At 41.6% G+C, this 25,160-nt stretch overlaps 1 protein-coding gene across 5 annotated transcripts in view; it reads right to left on the bottom strand.

Moving 5' to 3' along the window:
• Positions 1-20,595, bottom strand: part of NUP58 (nucleoporin 58) — a 38,465-nt gene extending 17,870 nt beyond the window's left edge. For 2 of the 5 annotated variants that reach the window (XM_086621358.1, XM_086621335.1), the window contains exons 1-12: positions 20,480-20,595; positions 16,590-16,729; positions 15,242-15,277; positions 13,669-13,821; positions 12,522-12,656; positions 10,993-11,103; positions 7,442-7,466; positions 6,917-6,982; positions 5,984-6,158; positions 4,577-4,656; positions 3,980-4,098; positions 1,830-1,912 (exon numbers count right to left, since the gene is read on the bottom strand). In XM_086621358.1, coding sequence (XP_086477484.1) covers positions 1,830-1,912; positions 3,980-4,098; positions 4,577-4,656; positions 5,984-6,158; positions 6,917-6,982; positions 7,442-7,466; positions 10,993-11,103; positions 12,522-12,656; positions 13,669-13,821; positions 15,242-15,277; positions 16,590-16,729; positions 20,480-20,595 — 1,239 coding nt within the window. Of the gene's footprint in view, positions 1-1,829; positions 1,913-3,979; positions 4,099-4,576; positions 4,657-5,983; positions 6,159-6,916; positions 6,983-7,441; positions 7,467-10,992; positions 11,104-12,521; positions 12,657-13,668; positions 13,822-15,241; positions 15,281-16,589; positions 16,730-17,731; positions 17,752-20,479 lie in introns of those variants that run through there. The other 3 variants (XM_086621327.1, XM_086621350.1, XM_086621341.1) reach the window with 3 other exon arrangements.
• Between the last annotated feature and the right edge of the window lie 4,565 nt (positions 20,596-25,160).

Raw genomic sequence — 25,160 nt, forward strand, 5'->3', positions numbered from 1 at the left:
ACTCTGACAAGATTTCATACAATGCCATACTGACTGCCTTAGGAGCTGACAAGTGTATTAGACATTGTAGAGCAGTTCTTAAGGCTAACCTATGTGGAATTATTTAATGACACTCTCTACCTGAATTGTGCCCAAGTACATTCTATTTTTCCATGACCTTGGGTACAGAATGTATCGATATGTTCATATATGATATAAATATATTTAACAACTAGCCCTGTGCAAAAATGCTTCAGGTCATATTTTTCTACAGCTTCAGAACTTTGAATCAAAGTGTACGTGCAAACCAGAAAGCCTACTTCAGACGAAGGAATGAATTGTGGTCACAGCTCTGCATTCACAAACCATATCAGAACCATCGAACAAGGCAGAAACAGCTGTTTCAAAACTGCTCTCCTCTCCTAGCTGATAAGCTAAAACAGATGGTCAGAATGACAGATCTACTTAAGCAGTTACATTCATTTTTCTGATTTTTGAAGCTTTAGTTACAATTGTGTTCCAAAATATCAGCCTTCATGCCCACCCACTAGATTAAATCTCAAAAAAATACCCCAAAATAAAGAAAAATCCTCAAACGAACCCCTTAGTTTCAGGCAATAGATTACTTCTGAAGCTGAAGTAGTGTCTTTCCTATTCAGTCATGCGGACAAGGTACTGAAGACACTATTGCTTACACTTGCATATTAATCCAGCTCTTCATATTGAAGAGCAATAAAATGTATCATCACAAGGACCACTGCATGAGTTCAGGCTACACAGATCTCAGTAGAGAAGAGCCCAGAACACATTTGGGATCCTTTTTGTGTAATTATGCTACAATTATAAAATACATCAACTCCTCCATATCTGGTACCAAAACCGAGTTAAGAGCAGCACAAACATCTGATGGCAGGTAGCTGTAAACCAGTGAATAACCACGCTGACAGAAACAATGCAATGCAAGGAATCTAGTTCCTAAAAGATCCTCAGTATTCCTGAACTTTATCAAGGAAAAAAGTGTGAAGTTTCAGATGTTTAGAGAACTAGCAATACTGTGCAGACAGAAGCTTTGACAAGGAAACAAGCAGATTTACCAGAGCTATTCTCATTAAGGAAGTCACTTAGCAGAAACAATCTCAAACATCTGTACTCTTCTCCAAGTTTTTTTTTGTAACCAAGAGTTCTGATGATCAAGAAAAATTATGGATTTTTTATGACATTTTGACAGTATGTCCAGAACTGTAAGTGGGAAATTCAAGCCAGAGTCCATGATGGAAAAAACAAGCCTAACTAGGGCCTTTGAGACATTAGCACTTCTTCACAGTTGTCGTCTTTTCCTGTATATATGACTTTTTATGAAAACCAGGCTGATAACAGTCAAGCAAGCCAGAACACAATTTTTATCCAAATTCTGATATGTTGAAAAATTTTACATATGAATACCTACTTTTTTTTCTGTTATGTATTTGAGTAAGAGCAAGATTTAGATCATCTTTGCTTGAGATGAAGAGGTCATTAAGCAAAAAGCAAAACATACAAGCATGAGCTCAAAACCAGATATTTCAAAAACTGATCAAGCATTAAAAAGGAAAAGGAGTTAATAAAAACATTTTGTAACCTAAATGATTGTGGTCAGTTGCTATCATTACTATAAATAAATAATTAAATCAAATTAGGTTTCGGCTGAACAAAAGTTACTCTTTTAATCAAAGCACTTCAAGACAGTTTGAAAAATTTTAAAAGCAGTTAATTCAACAGAAAAAGAAAAAAGAATACCTGAAGATACATTTTTAAAAAGCGACTTTTTTGTAGTTCTTTCACTAAATACACAGTAACACATCAAAACATACCTTCACATTTTCATGTATTGATTGAAGTTGTGCAGCTAAAGCTACAAATGTTTGATAGATTTTCTGCATAGCCATAGACAAATCTGTAAGAGATAAAACGTTGGTAAGTGACCATCTACCAGCAGAAAAAGACTTAGTGTTTAAACTGCAGCAAGAAGCCCACCCAAAACCCATAGAGCACAAAGCACAAGAACAACTGCATGAGAAGAAGTTGATGTATATAAAGATACAGAACTTGAGAGCAATTGAGTGACACACATAAGCCAAGGACTACTTTTTGAAAGGGCTTCAAACTTTATTTCGAAGAGTACTCTTTTCTCATATTTGTTTTTATATACATGGTAATTCATTTCCTTTATTCTATCATTTAGCAAAGCTAAAAAGTATTACATAGGAACATTTTACCTCATTGGCTTGTACATAAGTATAGTTAAATCAGATTTTCTTGCGTTTGTATATATTTTCCACTCTTTCTGACTTAAAGCACAGTTAAAGCGTTCAGTTGATTTTGCCAAAGAGAGAGCAGTAGAATGGAAGCTGTTTTACTTAAATTTTAAAGACATGATCAACAAGCATCACAAATTCTTATTCTAGCTCTACCCACAAGCATATCCAACAGAGAAACACAATGGGAAGCTTTCTGCCTACATAAAGTCTTAGATTTAGGATATCCTACTTCCCATACCAATACAAAAGTGTTTTCAGTGCACTGACCCAACTAATACAAAACTTTAGGATTAAAGTGGAAATCTGGAAGGTTTTGGCAAAATAAGGCATCTGCTGGCAAAAAAAGCTTTTTTGAAAGAAGCACTGAAACAATGTACCAAAATGGAGAACAGAAAAGCCTTAAGTGGTCTTTCACTGCGAAAAGATCAACTTCTGCATTTCCTCGGAAGGATGCATACAACCTACTGAAATGCAAACAGGAGCCCTCAAGTTCTTGAAGACGTGTAGGTCTAGCAATGATTCTTGAACTAAAAAAGCCTGCCTCTCCATAGGGGAATTTCTCCATTAGAATTAGCATTTCTTTCTGAAAAAGAAGAGGTGAGGAATAAATAACATGCCAACCCGCAGAGCTGTGGAGGCAGTGGTATCCAGGAAGACTGGCCACAAGTTTCCAAAGAGTCTGGAGGCAATTTGTTGATACTGAACACTAGATATTTAGATATTCTGAAGACATTCTGGGTCATGGTTTCCTATATTGTAAGAGAAGTCTTTCCTGTGTGATAAAGGCTACATATGTAATGCAGTGTTGACTAGATCACTAGATCATTTGCTGATAGTCTGAACATGCTGGCACCACAGATTGAGCCTTGCCTACATAAGCAAGGAACCTTTAGATTATAGCAGGAATTGCTGAAAAACCCGAGGAAAATCTGTGAAGGTATCTCTCTCACTCTGGACCGACAAGAAGATCACATGGAAAGACACAGGACCTAAGGATTCAGCAGATACTCCATTCTGGAAGTTAAGTCTACACATTTCTCTTGTTTTTGACATATAAGGTCCAGAGTCTAGGTATCATCCTGTGTTAGCAAGATGTTCAAGTACCATCTGGCACAAAGAGACATGCACTTGAAATCACTGCTTATTGCAGGACCCGTACCTAAAATGGCCCAAAAGTGTCTATGATCACAGGAACGGTAAACAACCAGAAGGTTGACTGACCAGGTCAGTACTGTCTAACCAGAGATGCTCTCCCAGGACTGAATGATGTGGCAGCAAACCAGACTACTACATTTTTTCAGTTCGTCAGAGCAGAGGGAAATATCAACAGGCTCCAAACTAAGGAAAAGTTCCCATTTGATCTGGAGTTAGCAAAGCAGACACCCGTATCTGTGCAAGACAGAAGGTGACAGCTAGATGCTGAAAGGAGGGAGATGATATAGTGGATGTCAAAACAAACCAGGCTTACAAATTGCACCTCAGTAACTGGATCCATCTTTGAAAGCTCAAGAGCCTTTATGAATTTAACTTTTAATTCCACATCTTTACATTGAACAACTGCAGAATCTATATGAACACTTATTTCTGTACATCAAATAAGAAAAGCCAACAATAACAGAAGAGGAGATAAGTTACAAAGTTTTTCTTATAGGTATAAGATATCTTAGTTTTTATGTGTGAAACATTAAAATTGAAACATTTACCTTGAGGAGTTATGTGTGAATTGTTTGCTTGAGTAGCAAGATGATTTTCCAGTTCTTCTATTTGTTGCCTGTATTGCTGCAGCTGTACTTCAAACTGCTCAACCAAGATTCTGAAGTAGCTAGATGAGCAAAACAATGAAATCGTTTGATTAAACTTCACTAGCTCGCCACTATTTTTTTAAATCTGATCTATACTAGCTGCTAATTTTCATTTAATTAATTGCAAGTTATATTCTATGACATTCTTGATGTCTCTCTATTAGTGGAAAGAGTAAAGACTCTATTTCTCATGTCTACAAGATAAAGATAAATATGTTTCCAGGGATGGGGCATCTACCACCTCTCTGGGCAACTTGTTCCAGTGTTTCACCACCCTCATAGGAAAAAAGTTCTTCCTTATATCTAGTCTGAATCTACTTTTTTCCAGTTTAAAACCATTATATCCCTTGTCCTATTGCTACAGACCCTACTAAAAAGTCTGTCCTCATCTTTTTTATATGCCCCTTTTAAGTACTGAAAGGCTGCAATAAGGTCTCCCTGGAGTCTTCTGTTCTCCAAGTTATACTGACCATTTTTCAATGAATAACAGTAACTCACTCTGCTGGGGCTGTATTTTCATGCTGGAGACCAGGAGGAGTTTTCTGTGTTCGTAATGCTATTTCTGCATTCTTTAACTCCTAAATAAATAGGGAAAAATAATAAAAGATAAGGCTCTGTACGAAGCATTCAAAAAGCAAAATAGCTGCAACTCTACTGTTCATTCACACAAGATATTTTCTTCATATATTTAACAACATGATAGAATCTGACCAGAAATTCCTCAAAGAATAAACTGCCAGAAAGTTGGAGAACTGCAAATACCAAGAGAAGTTTGGGGAAGGAACAAACCACAGCACATACTGAAAGCACATTGACCTCTCAGAAGTTGAGAGAGTATTGCACTAAATAGGCAGAGATAAGATCTAATTTCTATTGTACTTCAGAAATCCTGCTACAATCATTGAGGACTAGGGAAGGAAAAAGCAACAGTCCAGTGGAAGGAAGCAACACAGTTAAAAGAAGAAACAGAACAGAACGGATTATTTGGCCTTTAAAAAAAAGATTAACTAGTTAAAAAAGCCTCTATGAAAGTTATATGATAATTAGAGCATACACTTCTGTTTAATACTTTCTAATAACTGCCATTAAGAACTTCTCAGTGCCTGGTGCTGCCATTATTCTCAACTGCATCATTTACAGAAATATGAGAATACCAGCAACAAGTTTTTGCCTTCACAGAAAACTGTTGACAGGGCACAACTATAGAGTATTTCCTTTTGGTATCACAACGTACAGAAAAAACATCAACATTTTAAATTTAGAATAAAATATACTTATTTATATAGCAAGCAGCCTTCACATGCCAGATGAAATAAAAAAATGGTACAGAACTTAACTTGAAAAGCACCTGCATCAAAACAAGCACCTGCATCAAAACTTGAGCTCAAACTGGCTGCACAGTTAAGATGCAGACTGGTGGACCGAATCATGACTCAAGCTCACTAAATGAATACTAGTGCTAGTTCAGATATTTCAGTCCCTGAAACTTTATTAGGTGATTTTTGTTTGTCTGTTGTTTTTTAAAAGTCATCAGAAGAAAACATACTTGCATTTCTGCTGCTCCAGAGCCCAGCAAGTTGTTACAAACATGTCTTCATTAGCAGTTGAATATAACTGTAACTGAACTAAGGTGGGCACACATTCCCTTCTGTTGCCTTTGCTATGGAAGAGTGCTTTCCTGAATAAAAGTCACTTGTTGCTGTTGTACTGACCTGAAAATACTGACATCACATATTTCAGTCTCCTCCAGTAACTTCAAATCGGTTAGAAGGGATTCAATTTTTCACTTTGTTTACAACTGTTTTAGTTTGGACACGTGTTAACTTGACTGATAAAGAAGGCTAGTTATCCTGTATGAAATAACCAACATAGAAACTCTGCATAACAATTTTTATTCAACTATACCTGTGCTGTTTCCACTTTCAGCTTGTCAATATTAAGAGTGTTTCTCTGTAATCCACTGGCAACTACAGACAGAAGTTGTTTCAAAGCTTTAATGTCTTCTTGCACTTTAAGCATTGCTTTAGAGGACATTCTACTAATTTCTTCCTGAACTTGTTTTTGTTCTTTCACAAATTTCCTGGTGAAGGAAAAAAGAAGGCAGTAGGGAGGAAAGAAACATAATATATTGAACCTAAAGTACTCAAGTGTTTACCTCTTGGTCACATTATTTAAATAGCTTTTAGATTCATTTTTCCATAATCAGGTACTGAACAGCAAAATTACTGTACAGCATAGTGTTATCCGAACTCCTAGCACGCTAATACTGTAAAAAGAATACCAAAAACCCCTCTAAACTTCAACAGCAAGTGTTTAAACATATTATGCTTAACACTGACAAACTAAAATATGTATCAGTTATTTTATATGTAGAGCATTTATGTAAAAGTGATTACTACTTTAAACTCACACACACAGTGACACACAGTCTCTTTGACTAGTCCACAATCAGCCTCCTTCCTGCCTGAGGGAAGGCTCTTTTGCAGTTTACGAGATCCACAACGCACATGGCATACGGACATAAGGTTCACTACTCGCTGTGCACATGCAACAGGCTTAATACTCTAAGGGGGAGATGGATCAGATTTCAAGAGTGTATTTGTTGGGCATGCCCATTTGCATAAATGCACAGGAAAGCAAGGCTGCAAAAAAACAAGCCTAAGACTTCAGTTACTAGAATTGCCAGTCTACTCTGTTCCCAAGGTTAATCTGCTGAGAGGCCTTGGGCTAGTAAGTTATCCTGCATGCAGCCTGCCACAGGGCGTTTGTTGTCACAGAGCATCAACAGCATACAATACTTTAGCTAATCAACTATCATAAACAAAAACCACAACTTACTGTAGATTTTCTACATCTTGACAGATTACCGGAGGTAGATTTTCATCCTTTAGTGCTTTGCTATCTCTGCAAGAGACAATGCATGTTTAGACAGTGCTTTAATACTGCCAAACATTTTTGCATAGCTACTAAATATTGTGAAAACATTCAAGCAGCTGATGGTATTTGCACCCATTACACATATGCTGCAACTAGGAATGATTTGGATTAGTGTACACAGACACTATGGCAGAGACCAAGCCTGTGGTGTAAGCATTGTACACATTTGCAGAAACCATTTTTTAGACCACATGATCAGTCTATAGCAGATGCCAGATAAGCTGTAGGTATTGCATTTGATGGGAAAACTGCAATGTTTAAAATTACATTTTGTGTCCAAACCACAATTACTAAATTGGCCATATTGCAAAAGTTGGTTATTTACACTTATGCCTGTTTCAAGATAGAAGTAGTAGAAAAGCCAACACATTTTAGTTTAGTTGTTTTCTAATAAGACATGGAATGCAAAGAAAATCTGACACTTACTCTGGTCTTGTTCCTGTTTTGTCACCTAGAAAATACAAACTGTAGGTCAGAAATAAAGCTTTGAAGAACAAACAAAACAACCTTAATGAGATTTTAGGGATGAACTAATGACTGTAATCTGCTCGATTTCTCTTGATAAGAGGAACAGACTAGGCTAGCCATAAAAGAAAGAAGGTTTTAATTTACTTCCCCTTCACAGATAAATATCTTTTCAAGAACAATGGTTCAACAGTTGAAGTGCTAATTTCTTGGCACAGAGTAATGCAAAACATCTTGTGTCACTATATAAGTCACTACAAACACAAACAACTGCAGTTGCATAAGAAATCTGCTCCTGCTTATGCAGTCACAACTCACTTAGACCTGCACCCCAAAACATTCAAGTGTTTAAATTCAGCAATAGGCTCCTCTCAAATATGAAGGTAATGAAGGTTTTCCCATTAGACTTCCCTAAGAATTCTGCTATTGCACTAAGACTAGTAATGAATGCGGTTTTACAAAACCGAAGATCTTATTGCTTACCTGCCACCTACACACTCCAAACTAGACACCTGTGGATCAAGATGCCAAATGTCTGAGTAATAGAACAGAACTGAAAACAGTATCATCCATAACACAGTAATGGCATCCCATACCACAGCAGTCTGCTCGAAAGAACACACTCAGAAAGCCCAAGTGGGCTTCATCTTCTTCAGCAGGATGCAATTCACATCTTCACTTCTCTCTCAGGGCCACCAAGACAGAAAGTAGCTATGCAGCTAATGCTAGTGCTACAAACATTTTAAGCTGTGCAAGCCAGTGCTCTTGCCAGGAAAAGCTACTGCTTTTAGAAGCAACATCTACTTAAATTGTTTGCAGACTCTGTCACCCAGTACATTAGAGAGCCTGGAGTCTCACAACCTTTCCCTATGCCTTTTGCTAAAGTGAAAAAACACCTACACAAAACTGTGGGTAGTAGGGAAAAAAAAATTAAAGAGATAAAACCCCAGAATTTAGGACTCCCTTTTCTGCTGATAACCTACAAGTTAGGCAGAACACTACGTTTACTTTGCTTTCTCTCTCCAGTCACTTTTTTCCTGTACATCAGAACAATACTTACAAAGTAAAACATACAGATTTGAAATCAGATTTTGCTGCTTTCTGGGCAAGTGAGTGCTCCAGTTTTTTTACACGTTTTAATGTTCTTTTTAGTAATGCATAAGGAAAACATGTCTAAGAATAACTTCTTTTTCTGCAGTTATATTCTAAAGATATACTAGACAGCCAGTCTTTAGTCCCCAGAAGGAAAAGCTTTTATAACCAATTCCAGGAGAGAGAACACAGGTGCTAGGTCCCGATCTGTCCTGGGATTCCTAGGGCACTTCTCTTTGATAGCCACATCTCCTCCTTCCTTTTCTTCGCGAAGGAAAAGAAATAAAAATCTCAAAACCATAGAACCACCACCCTCAAACCTTAACACAGTTCCTCATACAGCAGTACAAACAATTTTACTGACAGAACTGAGTAGCAGCATACAGGTAGGGATATTTGTCAGGGCTGCTTAAGCCAGCACTATCCATTATGTGAAATGATCCTAAATTAAAATCTAAATAAAAAATCTCAAAACCTCAAAAAACAGTGTCCTTTGACATTTCTCACTGCTTGGCTAAGGGATCTCTGTGTTTCATCCTGACAGCAATAGTCAAACTCACCCAGTTCCAATATGTAACATCAGGGGAATTTAGGTACTCATCCAAATTTCCACCTTAAGAGCTGAGCAAAACAGTATTTAGAGATGTCAGACTGAAGTAGATTTTGAGTCTGTGGTTCTCTGGTCCTCATTTTAAGATATTTGTATATTATGGAAGTGTTGTGATATCCTAATATTATAGTAATGGAAATCTCATAAGAACCTAGGAATTGAAGCTTCTTCCGTCACTCTCAGTTTCAGTAATAACCTCCAAAACCCATCAACATCATGCAGCGCACTCCGATTTGGACAGTCAATATGCCATCTCTTCTACAAGTATGAAAAACTGTCTCCACAACTTGTGTTATTCTGTAAAGATGGTTTCATAGTTTCCTTATTTCCTTCTCTTTTAGCATTGGTATACCTTATTTAAAATTTGGCTCCTGAATGGAACCAAGACATTAAATTAACACTATTGATTCCTCAGAGAAAATGCTCATTTTAGAGTCAGCTTTAGTTAACCTTACTCTGGAAAGCTATATGCTTTTATACAAGCAAGACAGATGAGTCCGTATGTCAATGCTCAATATTCCCTTACTTATGTACTTCAAAGCTACCAAAGAGGTAAAATTTTAAAACTGGTTTTAACAATCTGATAGAATATATCAGACAGAACTTCACACCTTTGTACAGCTAGAAATATGACATTTTTATCGTGCAGGATTTCAAAAGAAGAAAACACGTTTAAGATTCATTACAGTTGGAGAAAGCTGGTTTCAAATGAATACTTTTCACATTTGCAATACATTGCTTAACATAGCTCTGCTCCTCCCTCTACTGGCTATTTCAGCAAACTGCCCTATGAGTCGTCACTCCCAAAAGGCTCAAGGGTTTAGATCCCAGTTCTCAAGTATGATATTGGCTTATACTTATGTCCTGGGTTCAGCTGGGACAGAGTTAGCTCTTCTTTCTAGCAGCTAGAAGAGCTCCGTGTTTTGGTTTTAGTCTGAGACTTGCTCTGAGAAGAACGCTGACAGCGCACTGATGTTTATAGTCGGCACTGAGGTCTCAGGGACTTTTCAGCTTCCCATGTTCTTGCCAGTGTGCAGGAGCACAACAGGATAGGGGGGAGCACAGCCAGGACAGGGGGTCCAGGACTCTCCTTATGATTTGTACTTAGATTTAGGATTGAGGGTCAAATTGGCCAATGGAGTATTCCATATCATGCAGCATCATGCCCAGTATAAAAGCAAGGGACAGCCGGAAAGAAGGTCCTTTGCTCTTCCCGGGCTCTCACTTTTGGACTCTCAGAGTGCTCTCTGTCTCGCTCTTTATTGTCGGGTCTCTTGCTCGTCTGGGATTGCGGTATCGGGACTTTTCTGTTTTGGGATTGTTAACTCGGGATGAGACAGGCCTTGGTCAAGGGGTGGTGAGCAATTACACCCTACATCATTTGTAAATATTTATCATTGTACATATCTGTATATATTCATATATTAGTAGCAGTAATAGTAAATTGTTCTTATCTCAACCCACAGGTCTCATTTCCTTTTCTCCTTTAATTCCCTTCCTGATCCCTGCGGGGTGAGGGGAGGGTGAGTGAGCGGCTGTGAGGAGTTTAGTTGCCAAAGCAGCCTAAACCGTGACAACTTATTTTAAATACATTTTTATTACATTGCATTTGCAAACAAAATCTTGTTCTTCTATACGAGCACAATATCCAAGCATGAAATGAAACGAAATGCCTTGTAAAAGGAGGCGGGGAAAAATAATTAAAGTTTTCAGCTTTAATTCCACACTCCTAACACAATGAAATAGTCTTTGCTGTAGTGCTCTGATAATTTTATCCATTAAAAAAAAAAGTTTTTTAAAACAAACTTACTCTTTTTGTCTGAAGAACTACTAAAATCAATGCCACCAAGACCTTCATTAGCAGTAGTTGAAGGAGCCACAGTTGTCCCCAGAGTCAAACTCAAAGCATTCTGCCCAAGTCCTGCAAGAAACCCGAATAGAATTTCAGCACTTAAAACACTGACAATTAAAACTTATTTTAAAGTAAAAGCACATACAATCTTTCTTGCAGTTTCACTGATCGTTTACTACATTTGATTAAAAAATGCAAAATAAACAGAGAAGAAAACAGATTGCACAAAGTCTCACACAAGTGTTCTATGTAATTTCTTCACCTTACTAGGTAGATTAGATTCCTGATTTATCAGCATCATTCTGTTTCATTTCGAGTTTAAGAGCAATGCTACCAAGGCTTAAAACACAGCGCACAACAGATTTTTCCTCTAGGGCTGACTGACAGGAAGCTGTGAAATACTAACAGTTAAAAAGATTTTATTCAGGCCAAAAGCCACCAAAACAAGGAGCTTTCAACTTCTCCACAGATAAAAGAGAGAGTTGTGTATCACTCCCATCTCCCATTTATGACCAACTTCCCTGAGTCAATTCTGGCAATGACAAAGATTTGCTTGTGTTTTCATTTAAAAAAAGTGTCCAGTACAAGTGAATTTAAGAACAAGAAAGCCACCAATGACTTCAGATTTCATTTTTATTGTCCATGGGTAGCAACACTGTTGTTAATGGTAACACTTAAAAACTACACTTTCCCAGTGTTAAGATTTTATATAAACTAAATTGTACATTATGAATTTATACAGAGTGTTTTGGGTTGGAAGGGACCTTAAATCATCTAGTTTCAACCCCCCTGCCATGGGCAGGGACACCCTCCGCTACACCAGGTTGCTCAAAGCCCCATCCAATCTGGCCTTGAACACTTCCAGGGATGGGGCAGCCACAACTTCTCTGGGCAACCTGTTCCAGTGCCTCACCACCTTCATTGTAACAAATTCCTTCCTTAGATCTAATTGAAGTCTAACTTCTTTCAGTTTAAAGCCATTGCCCCTTGTGCTATCACTACATGCCCTTGTCAAAAGTCCCTCTCCAGCTTTCCTGTAGGCCCCCTTTAAGTATTGGAAGGCTGCAATAAGATCACCCCAGAGCCTTCTCTCCTCCAAGCTGAACAGCCCCAACTCTCTCAGCCTGTCTTCATAGCAGAGGTGCTCCAGCCCTTGGATCATCTTCGTGGCCCTCCCTCTGAACCCACATCAACAGGTCCTTCTTGTGCTGGGGATCCCAGAGCTGAATGCAGTATTCCAAGTGGGGTCTCACAAGAGCAGAGTAGAGGGGCAGAATCACCTCCCTCGACCTGCTGGCCACGCTTCTTTGGATGCGGCCCAGGATACGATTTGCTTTCTGGGCTGCCAGCGCACATTGCCGGCTCATGTTGAGCTTCTCATCAACCAACAACTCCAAGTCCTTTTCGTCAGAGCTGCTCTCAATCCATTCTCACATTAAATTTCAGTGTTTTGAGATGGAAGGAAGAAAAAACTAAAATAATTTCACCTGTTGCTGTTGTGCTTGTATTCTGGAAGAGTGAACCTCCTAAACCTGCTAAGGCTCCTCCTAAGGAAAGGCCTGTGGAGGCAGTTGTAGTCGGAGCAGTTGTGCCACCCAAATTTAATGTAAAGCCAGTAGTTCCTGCAGAGAAAGTAAGCCAGCTTCATGCAGACACTGCATTCAAATAAATCCATAGACAATCCGAAATAACTAAAAGGTCAGAACAGCATCTTTGTCATAATCGGACAAAAACCTCAAGTCATTGTTTTTATTTACTGCAGATTTTCCAAAGTCATAGAGACTTTTGAATTATGTTATTTTGTTCTACAGTATCATAATCCTGATTAGCCCAGATTTACCTGCAACTAAGTAAAATTTTTGAGCATCCTCAGAACACTGGAGAACCTAGAACTTAGCACAGAATTTATTTTACAGCATCATAGATCTAACAAGTGCTATTGACTTTTTATATTAAAAAGCTGAAATGTGTAAAATATTTTGATGTTTAACATAAAACATTAACAAGACAGATGACAGAAGAACATCTCTTTGATAAGTTTGAGCTGTCTTCTGGAATTAGGCATCCCAGCTTTTGGTAGGATAGGGAAGAATTGAGTAGAGCAAGACCAGAGCCATAAAGGGACAGAGCACAGAGGGCGCAAATAGCTGAGCTCTAACGCAGACTCCTAAGGTTAAGTAAAGTGAACTCCAGTCTTAATTATCATCATGCACAGTGCAGTTCAGCCAAGTTAAATATGATGGCAAGTGTGTGCCTGTATAAGAACTACACTGAAAAAAACTTATTTCCACTACTAGTTAACAATTTCAGGCCATCTACAAAAGGTAGACATTTTCCAAACTTTTCAGCGGTTAACAAAAACAAAAATAATGATTTTACACTAGAAATCAGCTCTTGCTACACTTCCAATGACTTTGATTATATGCTGCCTGTATCACATGGCATACTGCCCATAAACCTATCTGTATTAGGGTACCAAAATTCAGAACTAGTCAAGTCCAATGAACCTTCTTATTAAAGTACCACAAAATTATGTAAGTACTAGAAAAATAGAGTGTGGAACTGTTTTACCATAAAGTTTTATTGTTAAAAACCCCAAACAAACAAAACCCAACCCCCCCAACATTTTCCTACCTGCTGCAGGAGTTGATGTTAGAGCAGATGATAACGATAGGCCACTGGCTGAGGTAGAAGTAACAGGCAAAGCAAATGGTGTGGCTGAACCTGCAGGTTTGTTGAAACCTAAACTAAAGCCTGTGGTAGTTGTTGATGTGGTGGCAGGCGCACCTAAAAGAAACCCAAAACCAATTATCACCCTTAGAACATTCTGTTTGAGAATTGAGTGTTCAATTCATCCTCTCTTCTGAACTATTTCCTTTTAACCATCATGACCACCACAGCACGCAAGATCACTTGCGCCAAGTAAGATATCCCCGTAGCACCTTCAGATAAATTTCAAAGGTTTATACCAATTGCACAGGCATTTTTGCTCCAGAATTCTTAGTGATCCAACGGGCTTTATTCATGAACTGGCAATTATATCTAGTGGTAATCCGCAAAAAAATTGTAAAAAAAGGGCTTCCACCAAGAGCATAATAGATGAATCAAATATTGGTAAATGGAGCTATAAACAACACTGAACAAAATACAGACTAAAAATTCTCAATTGGATGTGTATACCAAAATGAAGGCACATATCCTTCCAATTTGTAAACAAGAAATATTCCCTCAAACTTTGCTTCCGAGCACTTAAAATAAACCTAATAAAGCTTTCGCTTCCGGCTGTTTTTATGGTAAGAATATATTTTACGTTCTAGATCCCATATTCCAAAGTAAAGGAGGAGGGTGCATATACATACCTAAACCCACACTTAGTATTGTCAGTAACTGCTGTGTGTCTGGTTTAGATGACATCATTTCATTCAGCTACTGAAAAGAATTTATGTTCATCTGCATAGTACTGATTGCCACGTACAGTTATGCATCACAGTCTGTTCTGGGTCAGCTGCTGCTCCTCCCTTCTTCTACCCATTTTATTTGCTTCTTTATACAACACCATTTTTTCCTCTTTATTCACAGTATGGCTTCCTAAGTTCTTGGACTGCAGTCTGTCTTGTAGCACCACCCCCACCTCCAACATTTGTGATACTCAAGCTCAGTTCCTCCTCAGACCTCAGTTACTGGTGTTTAAAAAGAAAAAATCCAAACTCCACAACTACCCACACATTCCTGTATTTCTAATGACAGCTGAAAAATAGTCACTAAGGATGCATCACAGAAACAAAAGTAAAATATTCAAGTTCAACCCTCTTTATTCTTCTAAAAGAGGTAATTAACAAACAGACCTGTTCACACAAAGTTCATTAGAGCAAGAAATTCTGTAGGAAGAATTCTATGATAATGTATTCCACTTCCCCACCGCTGAATATTGAAACTCATTAGGGGGACATAAATAAGTCTAACTTTTCACTACGACCACTGTCACTGTTGCACAGGAATGGAATGATCCTCTAACAAGAGGTAACAGCTCCCAGAAGTGCAGGCCTCCACTCTGGTTTGCAGTCTTGACATTTGGGCTGCAAAGCAGACTGCAATTAGTGATGAGGAAAAGGCTCACATATGACCATTAACTTTCTACACTACAAGAGAAAGACCTGTCTATCTTTTTGTGTGTGTGTGTAACATAAAATCCAAATTACATCCTTACCTAGTGTCAGTCCTGTAGCAATAGTTGTTGCCGTTCCTGCTTTAAGAATGAAAACAAATAGAATAAGAATTGTAATTGAAGACCACAGAGCAGTTATGATAGCAAAAAACATGAATCAAAACACTAAAGTAATGCAACATTATGAGACAATATGTAGACTATTATACAAGTTTTTTTTCTGTATGTTGAAAGCAAAATATTAACATAGAAAACAGTATTTGTAAGCACTGGCAGCACAAATCAAACCATAACCGACTTCAAAAAAAGTAATTTTTCTTCCTAAGAATCTGCTAACAGTGAAGCTGATGTTAACACAGCAGTGTAGCAAACTGTTTGCTATTTCAAACAAATGAAGGTAAACAAAAGTATGGAAACTAGTAATTCCATTAAGTATTTTTTCAGTCATATGGCAGTACATAACATTAGCATGTAAAACAGTAGATTCACAGTATAATGAAGACTATTATAGAGTCCAAAATCTTTGTATAATCCTGTGTCTTTGTTTAGGGTTTCTGCCCCACTGGTAATTTAAAGATATTATTTTGAACACAGTGATATACCATTTCATATTTTAAAAAGTATTTGATTAACTGATCAAAAGAATCATTGAGAGCTAAAAGAAAATTACCCCAAAGCAGCCAAACAAAGTAATACAGGCTTTCGGTCTACTGTTGAAATGATTTCTAGTAGATTGGTCAATACAACTTGCCCTATCTACTCATACAAGCATACAAGAAAACAAGACCATTTTGCCTAGCAATACTGGGGCCACAGTAAAATTCATTGTTACACCTGCATGATGACTGAAACCTCCAGTCAGAAGAGTTTTATTCGTTTGCACTCCTATAAGAATCTGTATGTTCACAGACTGAATTAGAGACCTAAGAAAATATTAATAAGTTTTTTCATGAACAAAACCAGAAATGCTTACTACTGCAGGATTATACACATCACATTACAAATACTACTACAATAATCTCACAATGTTTTTAAATCTTTTTCAGATCCAAATATACCTCAATCTTCCATCTTAATTCTGAGCATCATGGACAGAGATTTAGATCTCTAGAAAACATCAGGATTCAAATTATGGAACAATTTATACACAGGCCCGGGCAGAGTTTTCTAGTAAAAGCATTTGTGTTTCAGTAGCATTGGTACTGTACAATTCTCAATGAATGACCTTTTTCAACCGTTCAATGAAGCTTTTTTACAAAACTAGGTAAGAATATTCTGAGCTATAGAACTACTGTAAAAAGGTAAGTACATTATGATGACCCAGTGTTTGTGTACATATACTTTTTCACCATTCATTCAAATTTCTGCTGTACAAGATTTTTTCTTCTACCTGTACTGGTGCCTCCTAGTGTAAAGCCAGTGGTTGGTTTTGATCCAAAAAGTCCACTCCCAAAGCCCACTGAAGGAGCTGATGTAGTTGCTGTAGCAGTGGAAGAGCCCAGAGTTCCAAAATTAAGTCCTCCTGTTGAGCTATTACAAAATAAGGCTATTAGTAATAATTATTTTTCAAAATAAAAAAATCCACCCCACCCCTCCTTATTTCAGTTTCTTTCCCATTTTCCCAAACCACACACAATGCAGCTGGACAAGACAGAGACCAAAGAGAAAGAGGAAGCCTACTTCCCTCTTTCCTTCCACAGCTTTGTAACTCCCACTGCTTCCCTGACTCCAACTACAGCATTTGTTGAACTCCTTGCTAAGCTGACACATCTTGCTAGACCAGTGGGAAATTGACTTTTCTCCGTTAGACCATCTCATTAGTCCTGCCCAATGGTCCTCCCTTAACTACCGAAATAGGAGAACAAATGCTAGAGGCAGCACAAAAATAAAAACCAACCTGCAAGAACACCTTTTCAAAGCAGGTTACAAGTCCAGTTAGATACCTCTAATCTCAATCAATGTTACTTTACTTCATTCTAAAGCTCTAAGCAGAGACATGCAACCATTCACATCAACAGCACAGCTTTGCCTTCTCTTATCACCAAAACACACCAATGCATGAACTTGTTTTCTAACCAAAATGCTACCCTTCCCCACAGGTGCGAACCATAGAGGACCCATGCCTACCATACTTTCTTTTCTGACTGTATATGTGCCAGAAAGTTACAGAAATAAACTTCCAGAGCTATTTTCACAGATGAAGGGGAAGAGAGAGGAAAGAGTATCAGAGATCAGTCATCACCAGGAAAACTAGGCCTTTTTTGTTTATTTTGGGTAACTACACATTTTAGAAGTTTCATGGGAAACAGAGAATAAGCTTCATGTTTAGCAGAGAACATGTTAAGTTCATGGGGGAATATAATTATCATTACCTCTAACCAATGAAATTACAGGTACTAGCAGCCAGATGAGTCTACAATTTTAAAAATTTTCTTCTGAAATTTATGGAAGATCAGGTAAGTAATTTATTTGTAGTAACTACCTACTCCCATTTGTGAGCCTTTTAGAAACTATAAAAGTTTTCTAACTTACACAACACTTTGCATAAGTACAACAGCAGCACTAAAACAAAATGCCATTTAGACTTCAGAGTAACAGTTATCAAGAAGTATTTTATGTTTCAGGTATTCAGTATTCTCTCATTGTTCCCTTATCGCCTCTTTTTGTATGAAGGTAGCTCCTAGGCATAACAAACACAAAAGTCATTCCTTAAAAAAAAGAGGCTATAATTATTTTTAAAACTTTTAATGTGAAAGATATCTACAAAACTGGTCGTGGCAAGCCCAGCAAAAGTTGGTTGCAAGTTCAAAATCTAGGCGTGAGTTATTCTTAAAGAAGTAATTCAGGAAGCAGAGTGGCCAAGAAGTTTAGAAGGATGCAGACCCACTAACAGTCCAACTCCACAGGAGCCAAAGCATCTCAGCTCTCTTTACTCCCAAAATTTCAACATACAAAACTGCAGCACCATGATCTAACTGCTTATAAACTTAAGTATACAACGTAGTGCTTCTCTCACTAGTCAAGAGTTTATGTTTCTAATCTTTTCCCAGTACAAAGATCATTCTTCTGTGAAAGTTTTTTTTTTCTTTCAGCATTCCAGTAGAAGGCAGCTAAGGTACAAAATACACAATTCAGTACTATAGGACAAAAAAACCTCAAAAACCCCAAATAAAATGAAATGGCATTTTGCTTGGTTTTTAAGATAGAAAGAAACTAAAACGTAGAAAAAAGGCAATAGCAGCGTTCTCACCAGCCAGAGAAAGCATGTATCAGAAGGACTACCTACTCCCCACAGACAGGAGGAAGAGGAGCTCAGGTCACTGAAGTCAGGTCTTAACTCGAATTTTAGAACTTGAACAAAGCATTGCATCTGGCTAAAGCACACTATAGAGAAGATTGATTAACAAAGAGAAAGAGCATAAGTACCTGAATGGCTATTGGTGCAATGCAGGAATTAGGTAGGCTGGTACTATCACACAGAGCTTGGGCCACCAGAATATAATCTTTGACTTGCCACAGTGATGAATGATACTTATGCTTGGACAATAAAGTCTCTTTTCTCCCAACACTTGGCAATATTGTCTTAGACCTAGTTCAGAAGAACAGCTTCTTCCTATAGTCTCAAACCTGTTCTCAAGCAAATCACCCCATAGGGATGCTCGAGATTCTTTCACCACTCATCCAGCAGTAAAAAGGCCTCCTCCTCTGTGATACTCCTTGACTACTATGTCTCAAGACTCACACTGCTTGTAAAAATAAATACATGGATAAAACTGCAGAGTACCATGCTGCTATTAATTAGCACCTTTTAAATTTTAACATATTATTTTTAAGATATTAAAAAGCCAACTAGAAGAGCAAAAAAAGCCTAACAAAAATATTGAAGTTCAATAGGCAGTTTTTAGCAAGTGCAGATCAAGACAAGAGTTTCCCTTGTTTCAGGCAGTACATTTAGAAGAATGCCCAAAAAAAAAAATCCCCCAGAAAACCAAGCACAGGTAACACAAGAGTGTCATCAATATGTAGTAACCACAAACTTGAGAGTATTGGAAGAGACTCAGAAAACTTGTTCCCTCTCACATAGAATCATAGACTCACATGGGCTTCCAAAAAGCAATACTGCCATTTAATCCAGAGATACTGTTTCAGATCCAGATGTTCCCTTCCCCTCACACTACTAATTCCTGACAATTCTGACAGATAAGTATTTTCGAATACATCTGCTTAAGTTCCCTTGAATAGCTCACTGTGCACATTTAGTTTACATTACAATGAACAATTTTGCTTGATCAGATTTGGGAAAGACTCTGATATAAAGGTCCATTACAACAGCCCTATTCTTCAACAGAGGCATAATAGCAAGCAGGTCAGAAAAAACAATCTCTGCTAGCACAGTTGTGTGCAAAAATAGGGATAAAAAAAGGGGGCGAAAAAACCCAGCAACAGCAAAGACTTACCGATTATTCTGAGAAACTTATATACTAACAATTCCTTTAGTACAGAGATTGCTGTATGTCACAGACATCGAAGCCCAGTAAAGTTGTCTTTTTACACCAAGACGCTATACACTAAGTGCAAAGTTATCTGCGTCAGTAAGGATAAGATTACACCCAACTTCAGAAAAAAAAAAAGCCCAAAGGAATTTCACATCTGAATATTAAACTTCTGGGCTTTGACATCGACGAGCTCCACGCACAAAAAGCAAGCTCAGGCTGAGTGCCGAAACCTAGATACGCACACGACTCACGTTCGGCGCTGAGAACGTTAGAGGTAACCGCGAAGGGAGGCACCCTACTCCGACAAAGCCAAAGTAAAGCGAAAGTAGAAGAGCACCTTCCTTTGTTATTAGCTGCTGAACAGACTAGTCTCTACGCCTACATTTACGAAGCCTGCCGTCAATACAAGCCGATGAGGCAGAAGGGGCACCCCCACCCGCTCCGCGCCGGGGCAGACATGGCGAAGCCGGTTCACTCGCGCACCAAGGGCCCTTTCGGCCGAGAGTGCCGGCGCTCCGGGCCCCTCCGGGGGCAGCAGGAGAGGCGTCAGACACTGAGCCCGCGGTCTGCGCTTCTTCCTCCTGCCCCCAGCACTCGCACACGCGTGCCGCCCGGGCCTGCCCCGCCGCGGCCGCGCCAGCCCAGCCCAGGTCCGGCCCAGACCCCACAGCGACGGTGGCCTCGGCGGCGGGCCGGGCCGCGGGGCTCGGCGGCCCCAGCTGGCAGAAGCCCGGGGCAGGCGGCCTGCGGGCAGAGCCGCGCGGAGGTAGGGGCGCCGCGTTACCTCGACGTGTTGGCTCCGAAGGAAAAGCCCCCGCCCCCGCCTCCTCCTCCCGCCCCGGCGGCAGCGGCCGCCGCGGAGCCCAGGGTCCCCGCGCCGAAGGAGAAGCCCGCAGACATGGCGGCAGCGGCGGGAACGGCCGGAGAGCAGGGCTGGGAGACAGCAGCGGGTCGCAGCGGCGGGGGGGGGCCGGGGAGGGCGGCGGTCGCGGCGGCCTCCTCGGGGCGAGCGGTCACGGCCCCCTCAGCGCCGCATCGCGCCCGGCGCCAACTTCGAACCGAGCGGCGACAGCGAGCGCGCGGGCACCGGCCACGCTCCCTGTGCGCGCCCGCCGCAGTGCACCACGGGACAGCACCGCCGCCGCACCGCCCGCCGGCCCTTAAAGCGACAGTAACGCGCGGGGCGGCAGCGGCCCCGCCCCTCGGCGCGTACGGCTGCCTTTGGCCCGGGCTGTCGGTGCAGAGGGCCGAGCGCGTCCCGCTGTGGAGGGGTCCAGGCACCCCAGAGCCCGGGTTTGAAAGACGGAGGCCACAGCCCCCATGAGCACACAACGCCCGTGGCTTTTCGGATGCCACCCTTGCCAGGTGTCGCCCCTGCCCGCAGCCGGGCGAGGCCGGAGGGGGTCGTGGGCCTGGGCACGGCCCTCACAAAAGAGGCGGAGATAGAGCAGATCCGTCTCGGGAGGACACCCGGGGGGCACCAGCCTCCCCCCAAAGCCCCGCATCCATTGACCCAGCGACCTTTCTGCAGGTTTCGTCTCCGCTGCCATACGGCCTGCGGCTGCTGCTGGGGCTCCCCACGGCTTTTGGTGGACAGAAGGACAGGCTGTGATACCTCAAAGGTTGCTTCCGACCAGGAGGCAGGAAACCAGCTCAAAATCCAACTCAAAATCCATGAAAACCCCAAAACCCACTTAATTTCTGGCTGAACTTGGGCTCGCAGCACAACGGCACATGGCTCTCGTCTGCCTGTCCAAGGACCAAGCGTTTTTTAACGCTGTTGTACAAACTACAGCACCTGAACGTCACAAACTCAATTACTAATTACTGCTCGTGTTTTCCCTACCAGGCTCCACTTCACACTCGTATGCCACAGGGCACTGCGTGAAGCCATGTAAATGGTTCCATCCCTGCCCTGTCTGGTCACGGGTTCACAACATGTCACAGAATCATAGAATCATAGAATGGTTAGGGTTGGAAGAGACCTCAAAGATCATCTAGGTCCAACCCCCCTGCCACGGGCAGGGAAATCCTCCACTACACCAGGTTGCTCAAAGCCTCGTCCAACCCGGCCTTGAACACTTCCAGGGATGAGGTGTCTACAACTTCTCTTGGCAACCTGTTCCAGTGTTTCACCACCCTCTGAGTGAAAAATTTCTTCCTTATATCTCATCTAAATCTCCCCTCTTTCAGTTTAAATCCATTGCCCCTTGTCCTATCACTACACGCCCTTGTCAAAAGTCCCTCCCCAGCTTTTCCGTAGGCCCCCTTCAGGTACTGGAAGGCTGACTTTCATGTAAAGCTGAGGAACTGTAACAAGCCACTGCTGAAGCACAAGGGAGTTCCTCAGAGTATCCTAGACACCACATTTGCTCAGGAAAAGGCATTACTAGACTTTTCCTTTAAATCTGAGAGTGTAGGTAAATTATAGTGCTATGACAGGTTTTATACGCTTACCTCCAGTTTCTCAAACTATCCCAAACAACGCAAATACCTCTATGTTCTGCTGCTCAGTGCTGTGGATGCTGAAGACTATGGATGGCTGATGGACCTTATTTACTGAAAAGATCTTTGGGATTATTTATGGGTGACTGGGTTGCCGTCCTTTAAACAAGGCAGAGCTTCAGGCACATAGTTAAATGCAATTTGTGATGTTTAGTCCGTGTTTGCTTACATATTGCACACACATGCTTATCTTTGAACATCTTCAGAAAAATGAAAGCCCCAAAACTGAAAATGTTAAATGGCATGTATAGAGTGATTTCTGTAGAGTCATTTGTAAACAATTTCTTCTCGTCTCACAGGCCACAAAGTGACAAGATATATTGGCATAACATAAGGGGACTTGTCAGGGAAAGAGTGATGCCTTCGTAGTACAGTTTTAATAACTCGTGATGGTCTATGAATGTCACTACTCAAAAGCTTTAAGTTGAACACCGTGAAGTCTGTATGTTAGTAAAAGAGGTTAATTTTGTATTAAAACTGTCCTACTGAATTGTTTCTAATTCAGATAATGATCATGAAAACGGCAAGACTTATATAGCCCATTCTGCAACCTTCAGGCTAAGTTTTACTGCATCTCTTAACTACTGTACAGCACACGCAAGATTTTTGTGCACCGGCACCCACACAGCTACGACACAGATGAGTTGCTGCGCTGTGCAGGTTCTTACTTCATTCTTGTACAGCCTAAAACTCTAAATCCCTCCAACACACTTTCACCGGTTCTTACTGCAGTGAGGCCTTTGACACTGCCTCCCGTAAGATCCCCACACAGCAGCTGTTGATATATGGGATGGATGAGCAGTGAGATGAATTGAAGCCTGCCTGAACAGCTGGGCACACAGGGAGGTGATCAGCGGGCACAAAGTCTAGTTGGAGGCCAGTAGTGACCCAGTGGTCCAGTCCTGTTTAACACCTTCATTAATGACCTGGATGATGGGGCAGAGTGTACCCTCAGCAAATTTGCAGATGACACCAAACTGGGAGGAGCGGCTGATACGCCAGAGGGTTTTGCTGCCATGCAGAGGGACCTCGACAGGCTGGAGAAATGGGCTGACAGGAACCTCTTGAAGTTCAACAGGAAGTGCAAAGTCTTGCACCTGGGGAGGAACAACCCCAAACACAAGTTATGTGCTGGAGGCCACCCAGCAAGAAAGCAGCTTATCCAAAAAGGAACCGAGCGTCCTGATGGACACTACGTTGAACATAAGCCAGCAATGGGCTTTTGCTGCTGTCCTAGTTTTAGCTGGGACAGAGGTGTTTTTTTTAACAGCTAGAAAAGCTCCATGTTTTGGTTTTACTCAGAGGCTCACTCTGAGAAGAACGCTGATAACAAGCTGCCAAGGACTTTTCAGTGTGCCGGAGTGCAGAAGCACGGCGGGATAAGGGGGGAGCATAGCTGGGACAAGGGGGACACGATTCCTCTTGTGATTTGTGTGGAACTTAAGACTGAGGGCCAAACTGGCCAATTAGTATTCCATATCATGCAGCGTCATGCCCAGTATAAAAGCGAGGGTCAGACGGGAAGAAGGGCTTTTGCGCTTTGGCTTCTGCCGCTTTTGCTCTTTTGCGCTTGCTGTGTTTTTCGCTCTATTGCTTTTCTTTTTTTTTTTCCTTTTCTCTCTCTCTCCCAGTACTCCCACTCTCGGAGTACTATCTCTCCCTCTCTGCCCCTCTCTATTTCGGGGCCTCGCGTTCGTCCGGGATTTGCAGTTTTCGGGACGAGACGGGCTTCGCATACGAGGGGTGGTGAGCACCTACATTGTATTAAATCATCTGTATTAAATCACTCTTATCTCAACCCACGGGTTTCACATTTATCCTTTAATTCTCTCCCTCATTCCTGGGGGTGGGGGAGGGGGAGTGACCGGCTGTGTGTGGGGGGGACGGTTTAACCTAACCCACGACAGCTGCAAAGAAGGTGAATGCCATCCTGGGCCATGTTAGGCAAAGTATTGCAGGCTGAGGGAGGTGATCCTTCTCCTCTACTCAGTACGAGTGAGGCCGCAGCTTTGCGTACTTGGCTGGAGCACTTCTCCTGTGAGGAAAGGCTGAGAGAGCTGGGACTGTTCAGCCTGGAGAAGGCTCAGGGGCACCTTATCGACATATATAAATACTTGAAGGAAGGGTGCAAAGAGGATGCAGCCAGTCTTCCCAGTGGTGCGCAGTGACAGGATCAGAGGTAATACGCACAAACTGAAACACAGGAGGCTCCATCTGAACACTGGGAAACACTTTTTTACTGTGAGAGTGACTGAGCACTTAACAAGTAGCCAGAGTGGTGGTGCAGTGTCCATCTTTGGCGACATTCGAAAGCTGCTGGGACGTAGTACTGAGCAACTGGCTCTGGGTGGCCCTGCTGAAGCACGGAGGTTGGAACAGATACCTCCAGAGGTTCCTTCCCACCTCAACCCCGCTTCTGTGATACAACAAAAAGGACCATCTTTCAGGAATTTCCCCATTTGTGAGACTCTGAAGACTGAAACACTCCCTATGAAGAGGCCTGGGTAACCGAGGAACGGCTCTTGTTTTCCACGCACCTACTGTCACCCCATCGTGGGGCCCAGGACTGCTCTCTCCTCAGGGCTGGCTGCCAGGCGAGGTTTCACGGCCAGCACTGAGCTCCGTGCCTCCCAGCACAGCAACCACAGCCTCTTCCTTCGCCCCCGAATCTCACGGAGAACCCCTGGGGCACTGCGTGGCCCAACCCGCTCCTTCTCCGCCCGCCGCTCGACCCTTCACCTCTCGCCCGCGCCGTTCCCGCCCCGAGCGTGGCAGCGCCTCACGGCCCGCGTGCGCGCCCAAGCGCGCATGCGCGCTGCCCGCACTGCGGCGGGAACGTAGTGTCCTCCGCCCGCCGCGAGAGGGCGCTGCGGGGAGTCAGCGCCGGCTTTGCCCCGCCCCGCCCCGCCCCCCGCCCCGCCCCGGAAGCGTTTCTAGGTGACAGCCGCCCCGGCCCGGCA

This window comes from Tauraco erythrolophus, chromosome 1 (genome assembly GCF_009769465.1).
Source record: "Tauraco erythrolophus isolate bTauEry1 chromosome 1, bTauEry1.pri, whole genome shotgun sequence".
NCBI classification, from domain to species: Eukaryota; Metazoa; Chordata; class Aves; order Musophagiformes; family Musophagidae; genus Tauraco; species Tauraco erythrolophus.